We start from the raw sequence: 14,545 nt of genomic DNA, 5'->3' as shown, positions 1-14,545 counted from the left end.
TAAGTAAGGAAATTAAAATATTTTATATGAGGCAAAGTTAAAGTTGCTTTACAACTAAAAATATAAACATTTGTCCATTTTTTCAACATAATTACTGTTTTAAATTTAAAAGTAAATAAATTTATAAGTAAAGAAATTAACACCATCATAGCATATGCACAGGTTAAATAATGGCCCCTGAAATAAAACTACACTTAGAAATCAACTGTTACAACACTATACTTCATTAATTCTAAGATAACAACACACTTATATCTCTGAAATCATGGTACACTGATATAGTTTCAATGAAGTATGGTTTATACAATATAGTTTAAATTCATGTTTTCCTTTAACATTAACAATAAATAATCCAGAATCCTTGGCTTAAGGATAAATGGACCCATCTGAACTAGCTCAACCAATGTCCTTGAATAAAGGATCTAAACACATTCTGAGTATCTCAGACTGAAAATCTGCTTATATTAACATCTTCTATTTGATCATTAAAATAGTTAGCAAGTTGCCCGGCCGGTGTGGCTCAGTGTTTGAGCGTCGACCCATGAACCAGATGGTCACGGTCCGATTCCCGGTCAGGACACATGCCCGGGTTTCGGGCTCCAACCCCAATAGGGTACGTGCAGGAGGCAGCAGATTGAAAATTCTCTCTCATCATTGATATTCCTTTTTCTATTCCACTCCCTTCCTCTCTCTGAAATCAATAGAACATTTTTTTAAATAAAGTAGTTAGCAAGTTCAAGGAAAGCCAACCTAATGTTCAAATACATAATTTCTCACTTGCAAAACAAGCCTCCATTGGTTTGTCGATTTTATTAGATCTTTTCAGGTATCAAGATTATAAATACGTAATTGGTTCATGACAACGATCAATGGTCTGGTAATCAAATTACCAAACCAATAATTTCAGTTCAAGCTATTAAAAGTAGTATGGTAGTGTCTAAAATATTTTTAAGAGATACGGCCATAGATAACCTGGATTCTCATATTAAACCACCAACCCTTCCAGTGCAAGGGAATAAAGGTGATAGAAAAGTATACTCACATTGGCAAGATTGTTTTCCCCTTAAGATACCATAATGCTAAAGGAAAACAGAGATTGTTTATTACAGAGATTGTGTATGTGCATGTGTCCAGATGTGGAAAGTTAGAGACTTGTAGATCCGTTTTAAATAAAGCAGAAAGAGTTGTGCTATGTGTATAAAATTACCAGGCAGTTTTTAAAATCTGGATTAAAGATTATGGAATCTCATTATCTGGAATGCTTTTGAAAGAAAGGTTAAGTCATATCTCGTTTGTGATTAAGTCAACCTCACTCAAAAGTTGAGATAATTACAGTTTCTTCTTTTTAATTATCCAGTTAGAATACAATGTTGATAGTGCCATTCTGAGACACACTGAATATAAGTAGATAGTCATTGTTCCAATATTGAAAAGTAAAAATAAGATAGCGTTAAATGTTTGGCATATTAAATCTTATAATGTTATAACCTGCTGACATGAGATACAATCAGAAAAAATAAATAAGAGGGACTTGAGTTGGGGGAGAAAATTATATATTCTGTGCTAAATTATGTGACATAAATTAAGATGAAGTTCTTCTATAGCAAATGGACAAAGGGTCTTTTGAATCTTTTTTAAAAAAGGACCTTAAACACTAATTTTAAAATAATATAAAAGTTCTGATATGTGATGTCTATAGCAAAATAGTTGGTTGATTTTTTTCGCCAAAGTTGGGAAAGCTATGTTCTCTAATTACCAAATATATTTCAACTGAAGCTCTGAATCTCAACTAGCTTCAGCACAAACACTTCTTGTTTGCCTTGCTGAGCAACAATTTGTGTAATAGTCGAGTCATCCTTCTATGAGAATATGGCACCTGAGAATATAAGCTTCTCAACTCATATATTCTAACAGGTTTAGGGCGCTTTTTTTGCTTTCTTCTGGGGCGTTTTTTATTACCATTCTTCTTAGTTTCTGCAATGCTGGAAGAATCCTGCACATGTTGCTTGGGAGAAGAGCTCTTGACAGCACTGGACTGCTTTTCGGCATCAGCTGATGGAATCGAGTTTGAAGCCTTTTTGGCTGGTCTCTTGGCCTTCTTTAACCTACTGAGAAAAGATTTTGTCTTCTTAAGATGCATTCCAAAAAAAGCCCTCCTGGACTGATACTTGCGACGCAAAAAAACAGAGAATTTTGAGATATACTTTCTAATGATATCATTTAGTTTGGTAGGAATCCAAGTTGACTGTTTTTCTGATGTGGTTCTGGTTATTTCCTGAACAACAACTGGTTTGTACACCTTTTTGAGTAAACCTGGCTTCTTATTAGTTGTCGCCTTCCTTCTCTGAACTTTCTTTTTACTTTTTAAGTACTTGTTTCTCACTGATTTTGAGATTTTGGCAGCATCACCATTTAAGAGAGTTAACTGGAAATTCCTCTCTTTCGGAACTTCACTAGATTTCAAGATCTCTGATTTTGCCAGAAATACGGAAGACCCATTGGCCCCCTGGTCAGATGTTAATTCATGTCTTACTGACACTGTTATAAAAGGTGAAGAAGCAGAGCTTTGTACATGAGCATCGTCATTTCCTTCACTGGAGGTTAGGTCACTAAAGCGAATTTGAATCCAGTCATCATTCCTGTCAGACTCTTGTATTTCTGTGTTCAGAGGAGGATTAATTGCAGTTTTTTTATTCAATGGGTCATAACAATCAAAGGAACTCAGTTTATATTTGTACTGGATGTTAATGTCCTGATTGTTTTTATCATTCTGCTGGCTAATTTCAGAGACGTTGAAGGATTCGCCTTCATTCAGCTTAACATTTGAAGAAACAACATAGAATAAGGCATTGGGGTGCAAAGGCTTCAAAATGTTAGTATATGATTCAAGAAATTCAAATCTTCCAATTTGGATTTTCTTTTTTGGTCTCCTGTCGTTGCGTAAAAGTAAACGCTTCAGTGATGGCGAGTATGTCTCATGTTCACTTACTCTTTTTGTCACTATGTAACTCATGAGACTGGTTTGAGCTCCACTGCTGACTTTTACAGTCTGGCATCTAGAAGTCACTCGCCAGGTTTGTTCATAAGGCATCTTTTCTATAGGGTCATAGCTAGGTTTATCTAAGGCTACTGAAAAGTCATCAACATTATAATCACATTCTAACAGAACTTCAATGAATGCAGTGTCATTTAGGTCTGATGAGGCAATCTTTCTTTCTTCACTTGAATATATTTTTTTTACTTTCCTGGGTTCAGAGTCATCATCAAAGTAACAGTGGAAACGACCTTCCTTAAATTCCCTCACAAGAGTGTTAATTTTTATGTCATCTTCTATCATGATTTGAGACCATGTTTTCCCCACAAATGAAGGAGGGACATGAGGCAAGGCTTCAAGAACTGGTTCATCAGCCCTATCTTCCAAGACCAACTTTGCTTTTTTTGATCTCCTTCCAGAATCACCCTTAGAACCAGAGCTTGAATAGGAATCACGCTTCATTTCTTTCAGGCTAAAAGACATCTTCTTCACACCTTTTTGAGTTCGGTCATTGTCAGACTGAAAAGAGCGATCACACTGAATATTCACCCCAGAAACACAAGCTTTAGAGTCCTTACTTTTTACATCTGTACGTTTTAACTTTAACTTCAGCTTCAAACGGTTATCTCCATTAGCCATTTGAAGGTCTGCTGACTCAGGGGAGGCATTACGGCCCTTTGCAGAAACACTGCGTCGACCGCGCTTACCTCTCTGGCCTTTCTGATCTTTCTGCGTGTTGTCTTCTTTGTTAGCTTTCCGCTGTTGACGAGTCTTTGGCTGAGAAGTCTCTTCCCAATTACATTTTCTTTTAGGACTAGTAGATTTACCTCTCCTGCCTCTTGGGTTACTTTTTTTTGCCCTTTTCTTATCAGGCCCTGGTGATTGGTGAGTCTTGGACTGGCGAGAGGCATCTTTTTGAACATTTATTTCAGAACCATAAGGCTCACAGGCTGACTCTTCCAGAATGATATAGTCTTTCTTCTGGTTTACCACTTTGAAAGTCTTTCTGGATTGGTTTGACTCTGATTGAGGAGAGCCTTCACAAACATACCCTAGTTCTGAATCACAACAGTCACAGCATGCACCTTCTAGATCAAAACTTTTTGCATTTATACCGGCAATTCCTTCGACAGTCACTTGAGGCGAGTCAATCACTGGCTGACAGGAGGCATCAGAGTCAGCAATCACTTCACAATCACTATCACCAGTCACCAGGTCCACCAACAGCATCTTCTGAGGATCTGCTTCTTTGACCGACACCTGAAATTCATCCACTATTATTTGAAGAGGGACATCAGAATCAGACATTATTTCAGAATCACTAGTCTTTTCTTCCATCCCAAGATGCGATGTCTTCTGAAGGTTCATTTCTTTGCAAACCATTTGAGGATGGTCGACTTCTAACTGCAGATGAATACCAGAATCACATTTTATTCCAGAAACGCTCGGTTCACAGTGCTGATTTTCTAAGTCATTATGATCCTTCTTCTCCAAGTTTATCTCTTTGACAGCCACAGGACATTGACCAACCACTAACTGAACAGGAGCATCAGAGTCACATCTTATTTGATAACCAGATAGTTTGTAGGTATCTCCCAGGTAAATAGGGCCTTCCTTCCAAAGACTTACTTTATCAGCTTTTTCAAGCGGGTCAGCCACAGACTGAAGAGGATCGTCACAAGTAAAACTCATTTCAGGGCCACAAGAATCATTGCTCTTATCGTCCAAATCGGCATGTTCCTCTTCCAAAATGTGTGGTTGCTCAACTGCTGGTTGAAAATGGACATTTGAAACATAAATCATTGCAGAATCCTTGGGATCATAGCCCTTGTCATGCAGAAAAGCATGTCCCTCCCTCAGAAGATTTATTTCCGCAGTAGCCTCTTGAATTTCATTAGCCACAGAATGAACATGTTCATTAGAGTCAAAATTTAGTGTAGAATCACTGGGTTTGACAATCTTACCTTCCATGTCTACAGGCTTCTTCCAGCGGTTAATCTCCTTAATAATTTCCTCAGTTTGGCCCGCCACTGACTGAAAACGAACATTAGAATCATACATAATTGCAAAACCATCAGATTTATCTGTTGTCTCTTCCACATCTTCATCCTTCCAAAGGCTTATTTCTTTAACAGTTTCTCTAACCTGCTCAGCCACTGACTGAAGAGGGTCATCAGAGTCAAAACTTATTTCAGAACCACAGGATTTATGGTGTTTATCTTCTAGCTCAATATGCTCTTTCTCCAAAATAGTTATTTGAGACTGATCAACTCTTGACTGAGCCAAGTAATCAGAATCCAAGCTCATGTCAGAACCACTATATTGGCTGTTATTATCTTCCAAGTATACATGACCTTCATTCTCAAGGTTTGTTTGTTTAATAGCTGCTTCAGGTTGATCAGGCACAGACTGAGGAGAAACATCAGAATCCTGTATTAATTTAGACTCACTAGGTTTATCGACTTTGTTTCCTAGGTCAATATCCTTTACCTCCCACAGGTTTGTTTTTTGAATCACGTCCTGAAATTGTGCAGCCAATGGCTGAGGAGGGTCATTAGACCCCAATTTTACTTTACAATCGCTAGATTTGCTGCTTGTGTTCTCCAGAACAACATGTCTTTTCTTCAAAGGGGCTAACTGAGATTTCTCAATGACTGATGGACGAGGGGGACCAATATCCAAATTTATATCAAAACCTCTAGATTTAGTACTTTCAACTTCTGGGTCAACATGGTCCTCCCTCAAAACAGCTAGCTGAGGTTTTTCAGTCATCAAATGAGGAAGGACATTTATTTCAGAGCCACTGTATTTATCACTCTTGTTTTTAAAAACATATTCATCTTTCTGATCATTTTTTTCTTTAACAGCTATTTGAGGTTCAGTCACTGAAGAATGAGAGACATCAGAATCTAAATTTATTTCAGAACCGCTAAATGCAGCATGCTTTTCTTTTTGAAGCAACATTTCTTTAAGAACTACATCAGTTCTTTGAATAACTGACTGAGGGGGGAAACCGAAATCCAATCTTGTTTCAGAAACATTTAAGTCATTACCCTTGTCTTTTATTTGTTCTTCTTTCGGATTGTTTATTTCTTTCACAGCTCCGTCAAGATGATGGGTCACTGAATGAGAAATAGAAGATCTCAAACTGTTTTCAGGAACATCAGGTCCATTACCCTTATTTCCCAGCTGTACGTACTCATCTTTCTGGAGGTTTACGTCTTCACTGGGATTTTCAGAATGTCCAATTGTTGAGTGATCATTCAAACTTAATCCAGAAACACTAGGCTCAATGTGCATCGGTTCTTCTTCTTGAAGTTTCAGTCTTTTAGCAAGAACTCCAGGAGAATTTGTCACTGAAAGAGGAGGGACATAAAAATCCAAACTTATTTTAGAACCACTGGGTTCATCATTCTTCCTTCCTAAGTGTTTATAGTCTTCTTTCTGAATAATTACTTCTTTAACACCTACTTCAGATTGATCAGTCTCTGAAGGAAGAGGTACATTGGAATCAAAAGCCATTTCAGAACCACAAAATTCATCATTCTTATTTACCTGATCAACAGGTTCCTCCTCAGCTACTTGAGGTTGGTCAACTACTGGGCAAAGATGAATATCAGAATTAAAAGTCATTTCAGAACTATTTGACCCACAGCTCTCATCTTCCATGTTAATGTCCTTTTTCCTTATTTCTTCTACATTCAGCTCAGAATGCTCAGTAACTGACAGAAGAGGAGGGTCAGAATCAAAAGTGAATTCAGAGCTAGAGCATCCATAGCTCTTAACTTCCATATCAACATTTGACTCTTTCATATTTATGTCGCCCAGAGCTCCAGGAGGTTGTTCATTAGCTGACTGTTGAAGAGAAGCATGAGAATTAACACTTAGGTCAGAAACACTAGAGTTAGCACTCTTATTCTGCAGGTCAATAGCTGCTTCTTGAGGGTTTACTTCCTGAACTGCTACTTGAGGTTGGGCAGCCACTAATTGAGCATCAGTGTGGAAATTCATTTCAGGACTGTAATATTCACAGTTCATATCCATAACGTCATTGTTCTCTTTCGGAAGATTTATTTCTTCAGCAGCCCTCTGAGGTTCATCAGTCACTGCCTCGAGAGAGGTATCACAGTCAAGATGTGCTTGAGCACTACTGGATTTGTTGTTATCGTTCACGTAGACAGGCTCCTCCCTTAGGTTTCCTTCTTTGACAGTCATTTGGGGATGGACAATTACTGACTGAAGAGAAACATCACAGCCAACACTTGTTTCAGAACAACTCGATCCATAGTTCATATCAACCAAGCCAGTGTACACCTTCTCCTGAGGTTCTGCTTCAGTGACAGCCACTGGGAGTTCCTCAATCACTGACTGAAGTGGTACAACAGAACCAGCACTTATTTCAGAGCTACCCGATCCATAGTTGTTATCTAAGTCCATGGGTGCCTCCTGAGGAAGGTCTACTTCTTCTGCAGGCTGTTGGGCGTCGTCATCAGTTGGCTGAACTGAGGTGTCACCATCAAAATTCATCTCAGAATCACTGGAATCATAGCTTTCATCAACCAGGCGAACATGCACTGCCTTCTGAACACTAGTGCCTTTAACAATTACTTGAATTCGGTTGGTAGCCAACTGCAGAGGGCCATCATGAACAGAACTTATTTCAGAAACACAAGATTCATTGCTGTTCTGCTGCAAATCATCATGCACTTCCTCGGAAAGGTTTGTTTCTTGGGCAGTCACTTTCGGTTGGTCAGTCACTGAATAAAAAGAGGAACTGCAATCAAAACTCATCTCAGAAGCTCTTGATTCATAGGTCTTATCTTCTTGGTCAATTTGCCCCTCGCTGCAAAGATCTTGTACAGCCACTTCAGGTTGATCAGACACCGACTGAGAGCCACAAGCAAAGTCCATTTTAGTAATCACTGAGCATTTCTGTTCCAAAGAGGCTGGCTTGTTAAAAACCACCTGCTTTTTGTCTTGGGTACGATCCATATTAGGAAAAGATTTCTCATGGTGCTTTGGAATGGCACCTTCAAAGGTTCCTTTATTAGAAGGCATATCAGTTTTATTCTGATCGACTGTGGGGTTAACTGCTAATTTGGAAACTGACTCAACATTTAAGGAACCCTCAGTACCCATAGATGCACGTGATTGAAAGCCAGGTGATAGAGTTTTACCCCGAGATTTTACATCTTCCTGTATAACCGATTTATCTGGATTTATACATACAGATTTTCTATTTGACTCTTTAGGTTTCGGATTTAAACGTGAAGAATTTTCTAGACTGGTTGAGGGCCTAGGATTTCTAGAGCCCCTGTCTCCCTGTTCAAGGGATCTGTCAGCTTTGTTTGGGTCACATTTGTTAACCGAATCCAAATTGGCTGCTACTGGTAACCTAGCAGTACTAGTTATAACTGGTCGAGCATTAGCACTCTCAGGCAAAGGACGAGCAGGAGCAGTGGAAATCACTGAGGGACCTAATGGGTTTTTCCCAGTATTTGTAGCTTGACCAACACCTACTGGATTAAATTCTTTCAGGCCACTCCCAATTTTATAAACAAACTCCAAGGGCTTCTGCCGCCCCTTCTCCAATTTTTGAATAACTGATGGCCGAATTGGAACACCCTGCATACATTCCTGTGATACACTAGGTCTAGAATGCAACTCTCCAGCAGGTTCAGAATTGTGGGTGGGTATCTCTCCTCTGGCTCCAGGAGCATCATCAGCCATTTCTTCAGAAGCAGAGTCATCCATGAGAATCACTTCAGCAGCTGCGTCATCCCCAGCAGGCGCTGCGTCATCCCCAGCAGGTGCGTTGTTCCCGGCAGGCGGGGCGTTATTCTCATTTGGTCCTGATCTAAAAAGAAAAGGGGGAAATCATAAAAAATTTTAGTATCTGTTTAAAATGTTTAAATAAGGACACAATGGTATTTTCTTTTTATCCTAGGCGAGATTCTTGGAGGACAAATAATTGAGCCAATCACACCAGGCTGTATAATGCATTTCAGTAAGGTAATGAGTGCAGCTGGAAGTAGCTCCACCAATTGATACTTAATAAACACAAATGGCTCCTAAACATACGAAAAATGTAAAGGCATACCTCATTTTTTGGTTATCAGAGCAGCAAATAGCATAAAGTTTAACACAAGTTACTTAACCTTTTAGGCTTTAGGCCTCCCCTTCCCCCCAAAAAAAGATAATACTATTTCCCTCATTAGATTGTTTTGAAAAGTAAACTAGTTGTTACATGTAAAGAACATTTTTTTTTAGATACTGGAAAATAGTAATCATTCACAGGTATTAACTATTATTATTTTAACACATTGTTTGGGCAAAGGTGCAATAACAGGCACTTTAACACATTATTGGTAGGAATATAGATGAATTTATATGAAGAACAATTTTGTAATGCCTATTAAAATTAAAAATGCCAGGAAGAGTCTAAAGAGATATAACAAGCTAATGCAATCTGATTATCCTGGATGGAATCCTGAACAAAAAAAAAAAAAAAAAAAAGATATTAGGTGAAAACTAGGGAAACCTGAATAAATTACAGAATTCAGTTAATATATTACATTGGTTCATTAACTGTAACAAATATACCACACTAATGTAAGATGTTATTAATAGGGAAACTGGGTGAGGGGGTATATAAAAACTCTCTGCACTATCTTAATTTTTCTGTAAATCTGAAACTACCTAAAAATATAGTTTATTGAAAAATAATAAAAATTTTAAATATATTAACACCTAAAAATACCTTTATTACATATTTTCAAATTTGAGAGATGCCACAATTGCTTAAGAGAATATGCATACATATAAAAAGTATATTATCGCAATTATTATCAAGATAGTGCTTTGGTATTGTAAAATAAAAATGTTAAGCCTGGCATCAAAAATAATATCATGAAGAGCCAAAAATTGCCATAATTTTTCATACTTCTGAACTCTAATCAATAAAATTGCAGTACAATAACCACTCTACCCTAGCTTTTCAGAACCCTAGTAGAGTATCTCCATTTGTCTTAAACACTATCACAACATTCTCAAAATAAAAAATCAATTTTGTATCATTTGGCTAAGAAAAGAAAGGAAGAAAAAGACACGCAGCATCATGAAATCCATCAAGATGGCAATGTGCAAAGGGGAGTTGCTAGATACCATTTCCCATTGTATTCCCTGATTCAAAGATGCATTTTAAGAAGGGCTGAATGTTAACGCAAATATCTCCTGTAACACATAACAACGATGTACTAATACTATTCCACTCAGTTACTTTACCTGCTTTCTTGATAATGATAGGGGTGGTGCAGCAGGACATCCTGCAAGAAACGTTCCATCAGACTACTACTGGGGACCTCAGCATCTCGCTCTCCTGCTCCTGATCCTGCTCCTCCTGATCCTCCCGGTCCTCCTTGTCCTCCCGGTCCTCCTTGTCCTGCCGGTCCTCCTTGTCCTGCCGGTCCTCCTTGTCCTGCTGGTCCTCCTTGTCCTCCTTGTCCGCCTGCTCCTCCTGCTCCTCCTGCACCTCCTGCTCCTCCTCCACCACCACCACTACCACCACCCATCCGTTCTCTATTCTGTGCGGTCATGAATCTGTGTTCTGGACTGTTCACATGCTGTACAGAAGAAAGAAACTGAGTATTCTTAAATGGGTCACATTCGGCAGTGACAGTTTCACAAACTGGATTCCTTTACAAATACGCTCCTGATAGACGTATACGTTGAAATACCCTTTCTATAAAGCAATTCTAAAATATACATCTAAAATCCATAAGATTACCTTTCTCTTAGATATAATAATGACATCTCTCTAAGTCTCTCCTAAGAGAATCGTCTTAAATGTGGGCGATTTGTGCAAAAGATGATGCTTAATCACAGCATAACAAGCATCTCTTCTTTAAGATTTTTTTTGTATCGATTTTCAGAGAGAAAAGGAGAGGGGGAGGGACATCTATGTGAGAGTGAAACATCAATTGGCTGCCTCCTGCGTGCCCTGTACCAGGAATCAAACCAACAACTTTTTTGTACTCAGGATGATGCCCAACCAACTGAGCCACCCGAGCCCGGGTATAAATATCTTTTCTAAATCTCATTTTCTGTGCGGTGTTTGTATATAAAAGTACTGTATCTTTTTATGTCAGCCCAACAAGCTTTTTAAACTCACTCATCAATGCTAATAGTTGATCTAGGTAACTTCAGAGTTTTCTATTCCACAATCACATTGTGTACAAATAAGAATAGTTTTATTTATTCTTATCTAATCTTTATCATTGTAATTCTTTTTCTTTTTCTTATTTATCTGACTAGGACCTCTGGTAAAATACTGCATATAGTTTGACTCAAGCATCAAATCTATTTTTTCCTCAATATATTTGGATCTAATCTTTGTTTTTATTTTTAAACCTATTTTTATTATTCTTGCTAATACAATGTCCCTATTTCTCTTCTTTCTTGCCGTCTTGTGAACTATTTTTATTATTCCAATTTGTTCCTATTAATTTAGTTACAGATATATTAGTCCATTAGTGGGAACAGTATATAACAAGCAACCTGACCTATCAGTCTAAAATTATTTGTTACTTTTACTCTCTTCTCGAGCAATGCAACGTCCAATTAACTCAATTTACTTTCCTTCCAATTTACATGCCATTTCTGTTAATCCCAAGTGACATTAATTATTTAGATTGCCTACATATTTACACTTCCATTGCTCTTTATTCCTTCCCATATCTCTGAGCTTCCAACTGGAATTCTTTTCCTTACACCTGAAGAAATAGTTTTGCTATTTCCTTTAGTAAGGGTCTGCTAGACATAGTTCCTTAATTTTTGTCTTGGTAAAATAAAATTTTTCTATTGCACCTCCTTTTAAATGATATACTTATTAAATATAGAATTCTAAGGTAGTGTTATTTTCTTTCTTTTGGCTTCTACTGTTTTTGTTTAATATTCTGCCACATCAGAGTTCCTTATTTCTTCACTGCCTTAATAGTTCTCCAAAGCCTTGAAATTTGAGCTTTCAAAGATAGGACAAATTATTTTTTGCTGTCATTAACAGTCTTTTTAAACGTCCATTTAGTGCAGGAATATCCAAATGTCTAAAAATTACTTTAAGCAAAAAAAAAAAATTATACAAGAGCTTATTGCATAAAACGTGTTAAAGATTTAATATATTTTATCATTATCAAAGGTTCAACAGATAATCTCCCAGTCAAGTGATGATATAATTGATGAGAGAAATATTAAAAGAGTTTTGAGATTTATTATCTGCCTCCTCGTGTTTATAACCAGCATTAAAAAGTATTTCTTTTTTAAAAGGCGGAGGTGTGGAAATCACAATAATAAAACTTTTCCTTAATATAAATTTAAGTGATTACTGTTAGATAATTAAACAAGGCAAATGCCACTAAAAAGATTTTTTTCACACGTTATAAACCTGTGTTTGATATGTAAGATTAAAGGTTAGCACTAGCAGAACCAGAACTTGATTATACTACAACTTCACCTATGACACGATTCCCTTATGAACATAAATGCAAAAATCCTCAACAGAATACTTACTAGCAAACCAAACCCAGCAACACATAAAAAGCATTATACACCATGATAAAGTGTAATTTTTGCCCAGGAATGCAAAATTGGTTTAAAATCTGAAACTCAATCAATTGTAATTGCTATAATAGACTGAATTCTGTTCCCGCCAAATTTATATGTTGAAGTTCTAACTGCCAAAATGACTCTGTTTGGAGACAAGGCTTTTAGGAGCTAATTAAATCACATCATCTAGAAACATTAACTCAAAGTGAATCGAAGATCTAGATGTAAAAACTAAAACTTTAACACTCTCAAAGAAAAACACAGGCATAAATCTTCATGACCTTGGATCAGGCAATCCTTATGAGACCCATAACACATGCAACAAAAGAAAAACCAAGTTCAACTACTGTAAAATGTAAAACTTTTGTGCATCAAAGCATAAAACTAAAAGTCCTTACCTTATTTTACAACGTCTTACAGAACCTAATTCTCTGAATTCTTTGCCTATCACTCAGCCCTCTCCCACCTCACGCTCTCCCCCTACTGCAGTCACAATGACCACTTGGCTTTTAGGTTAGCATGCCAACCATCCGTCTGTCTCGGGGTCTCTATCCTTGCTCTCTGTTCTCTCTTCCTAGAAATTCTTCCCCTAGAGGTAAGCAAGCCTGGCTCCTACACTTCATTCAAATCCCAACTAATGTTATTTCCTGAACCTCAGCTAGCCACCATACCTAATATTATACTCCCTCCCTTATTTTATTTCCCTCTTAAAATTTATCACAATCTGACATTAAGTATTAAGTTTATATATCTATTTTCTGTTTGATTGTACCATAATGTAAGTTTCATAAATAAAAGGATCTGGTTTTGTTCATGGTCATATCCCTAGAACCTTAAACAGTGTCTGTCATTGAGAAGGTTGTTATTATGATCTGTTTAATGAATGAATTTTTTAAAAATGACTAGAATGTGAAAGAAGAGGTAGTCACTCATAAGTCCTTTGAGGTGTAATAACCATATTAACAGGGTCCTCTCACCTCGTCCAGATCGGTATAGCGCAGGAGGCAATAGCTGCAATATCCGTATCTGTTTGGCATGTTGAATAACCAAAGTCAAAAGGTATTGTCGTTGAATATTCAAAGACTGGGGAAAAAATGGCAAAAATCACAATTCCTTACTATCACAAGGAAAATAGCTACGATTAATATCAGAGAACAGAATTTCGTTCTTGAAACCTAACCACTCTTTTTTCTCATAATTATGAAAATAGATAAGGCTTCTTCCCATGAGATACGGAATCAATCAGTGAACCTAAAGTAAAGATGATTGCATTAGGACTGATACAGTATTGAAGAATGCCGTACTCAATTTTAAAGACAAATTACTATTTCTAAGTTGTTACTATCCTATATTTTCTCTACACTAACGAGGCTCATGAATTTTCCCATTATGTTTCTATACAAAATCCCAGGTTACTTAAATTGCCAGTGTCATATATAACATCTAATTCTCTGTCATGAGAGGAAAGATCACACTTGGATTTTCTGTTTAGTCCAGAAAGGGGCAGATTTTGAAATACTTTACCCAACAAAGTTGCTGAAAATAAAAATAACAACAAATTTAACCTCTGAAATGCAAGACATTTCTCTGACAATTACATAAACCAAATGAGGAATTTTTTTTCCAATTTGTGTAATGAGATTTCTCTACAAATATTTTCCAAGTTTCTACCCCTTAAAACTATAATCCTTTAACAATACATACTGCAGTGATTTCTAAATGAGAATAAATATCAAAATCATCCCCAAAAATTTTGATTTAGCAGAGCTGAGACAATCTAGAATTTAGAATTTTTTAAATTCCCAGGTAACTTTTATCTACATCCAATTCATTCACTGACACAAAGTATATATAGTTTGTGATTATCTGAATAACAAATTCAATACAGTTTTTGCTGTTTTCTTAAAGTTA

The 14,545-nt window shown here is 37.0% G+C and overlaps 1 protein-coding gene across 1 annotated transcript; it reads right to left on the bottom strand.

Annotated features, from left to right (window-relative positions):
* Window positions 1-1,483: 1,483 nt before the first annotated feature.
* ZDBF2 (zinc finger DBF-type containing 2) lies at window positions 1,484-13,671 on the bottom strand. The gene is made up of 4 exons (XM_059704854.1): window positions 13,612-13,671; window positions 10,596-10,656; window positions 10,319-10,511; window positions 1,484-8,891 (listed from the first exon to the last, which is right to left on the bottom strand). Exons 1-4 carry the CDS (start codon window positions 13,669-13,671, stop codon window positions 1,796-1,798), a joined length of 7,410 nt encoding a protein of 2,469 aa, XP_059560837.1. The 3' UTR covers window positions 1,484-1,795.
* Between the last annotated feature and the right edge of the window lie 874 nt (window positions 13,672-14,545).

Source organism: Myotis daubentonii, chromosome 7 (genome assembly GCF_963259705.1).
Source record: "Myotis daubentonii chromosome 7, mMyoDau2.1, whole genome shotgun sequence".
NCBI classification, from domain to species: Eukaryota; Metazoa; Chordata; class Mammalia; order Chiroptera; family Vespertilionidae; genus Myotis; species Myotis daubentonii.
This window is presented reverse-complemented; position numbering and strand designations above follow the sequence as displayed.

Excerpts from the sequence above, each read along its gene's own strand:
- ZDBF2 (XM_059704854.1), bottom strand. The coding sequence starts at position 13,671 with ATGCCAAACAGATACGGATATTGCAGCTATTGCCTCCTGCGCTATACC. Across the intron at positions 10,657-13,611 it reads GCTATACCGATCTGGACGAG|CATGTGAACAGTCCAGAACA; the intron begins GTGAGAGGACCC and ends TCTTCTGTACAG. Across the intron at positions 10,512-10,595 it reads TAGAGAACGGATGGGTGGTG|GACAAGGAGGACCGGCAGGA; the intron begins GTAGTGGTGGTG and ends GAGGACCAGCAG.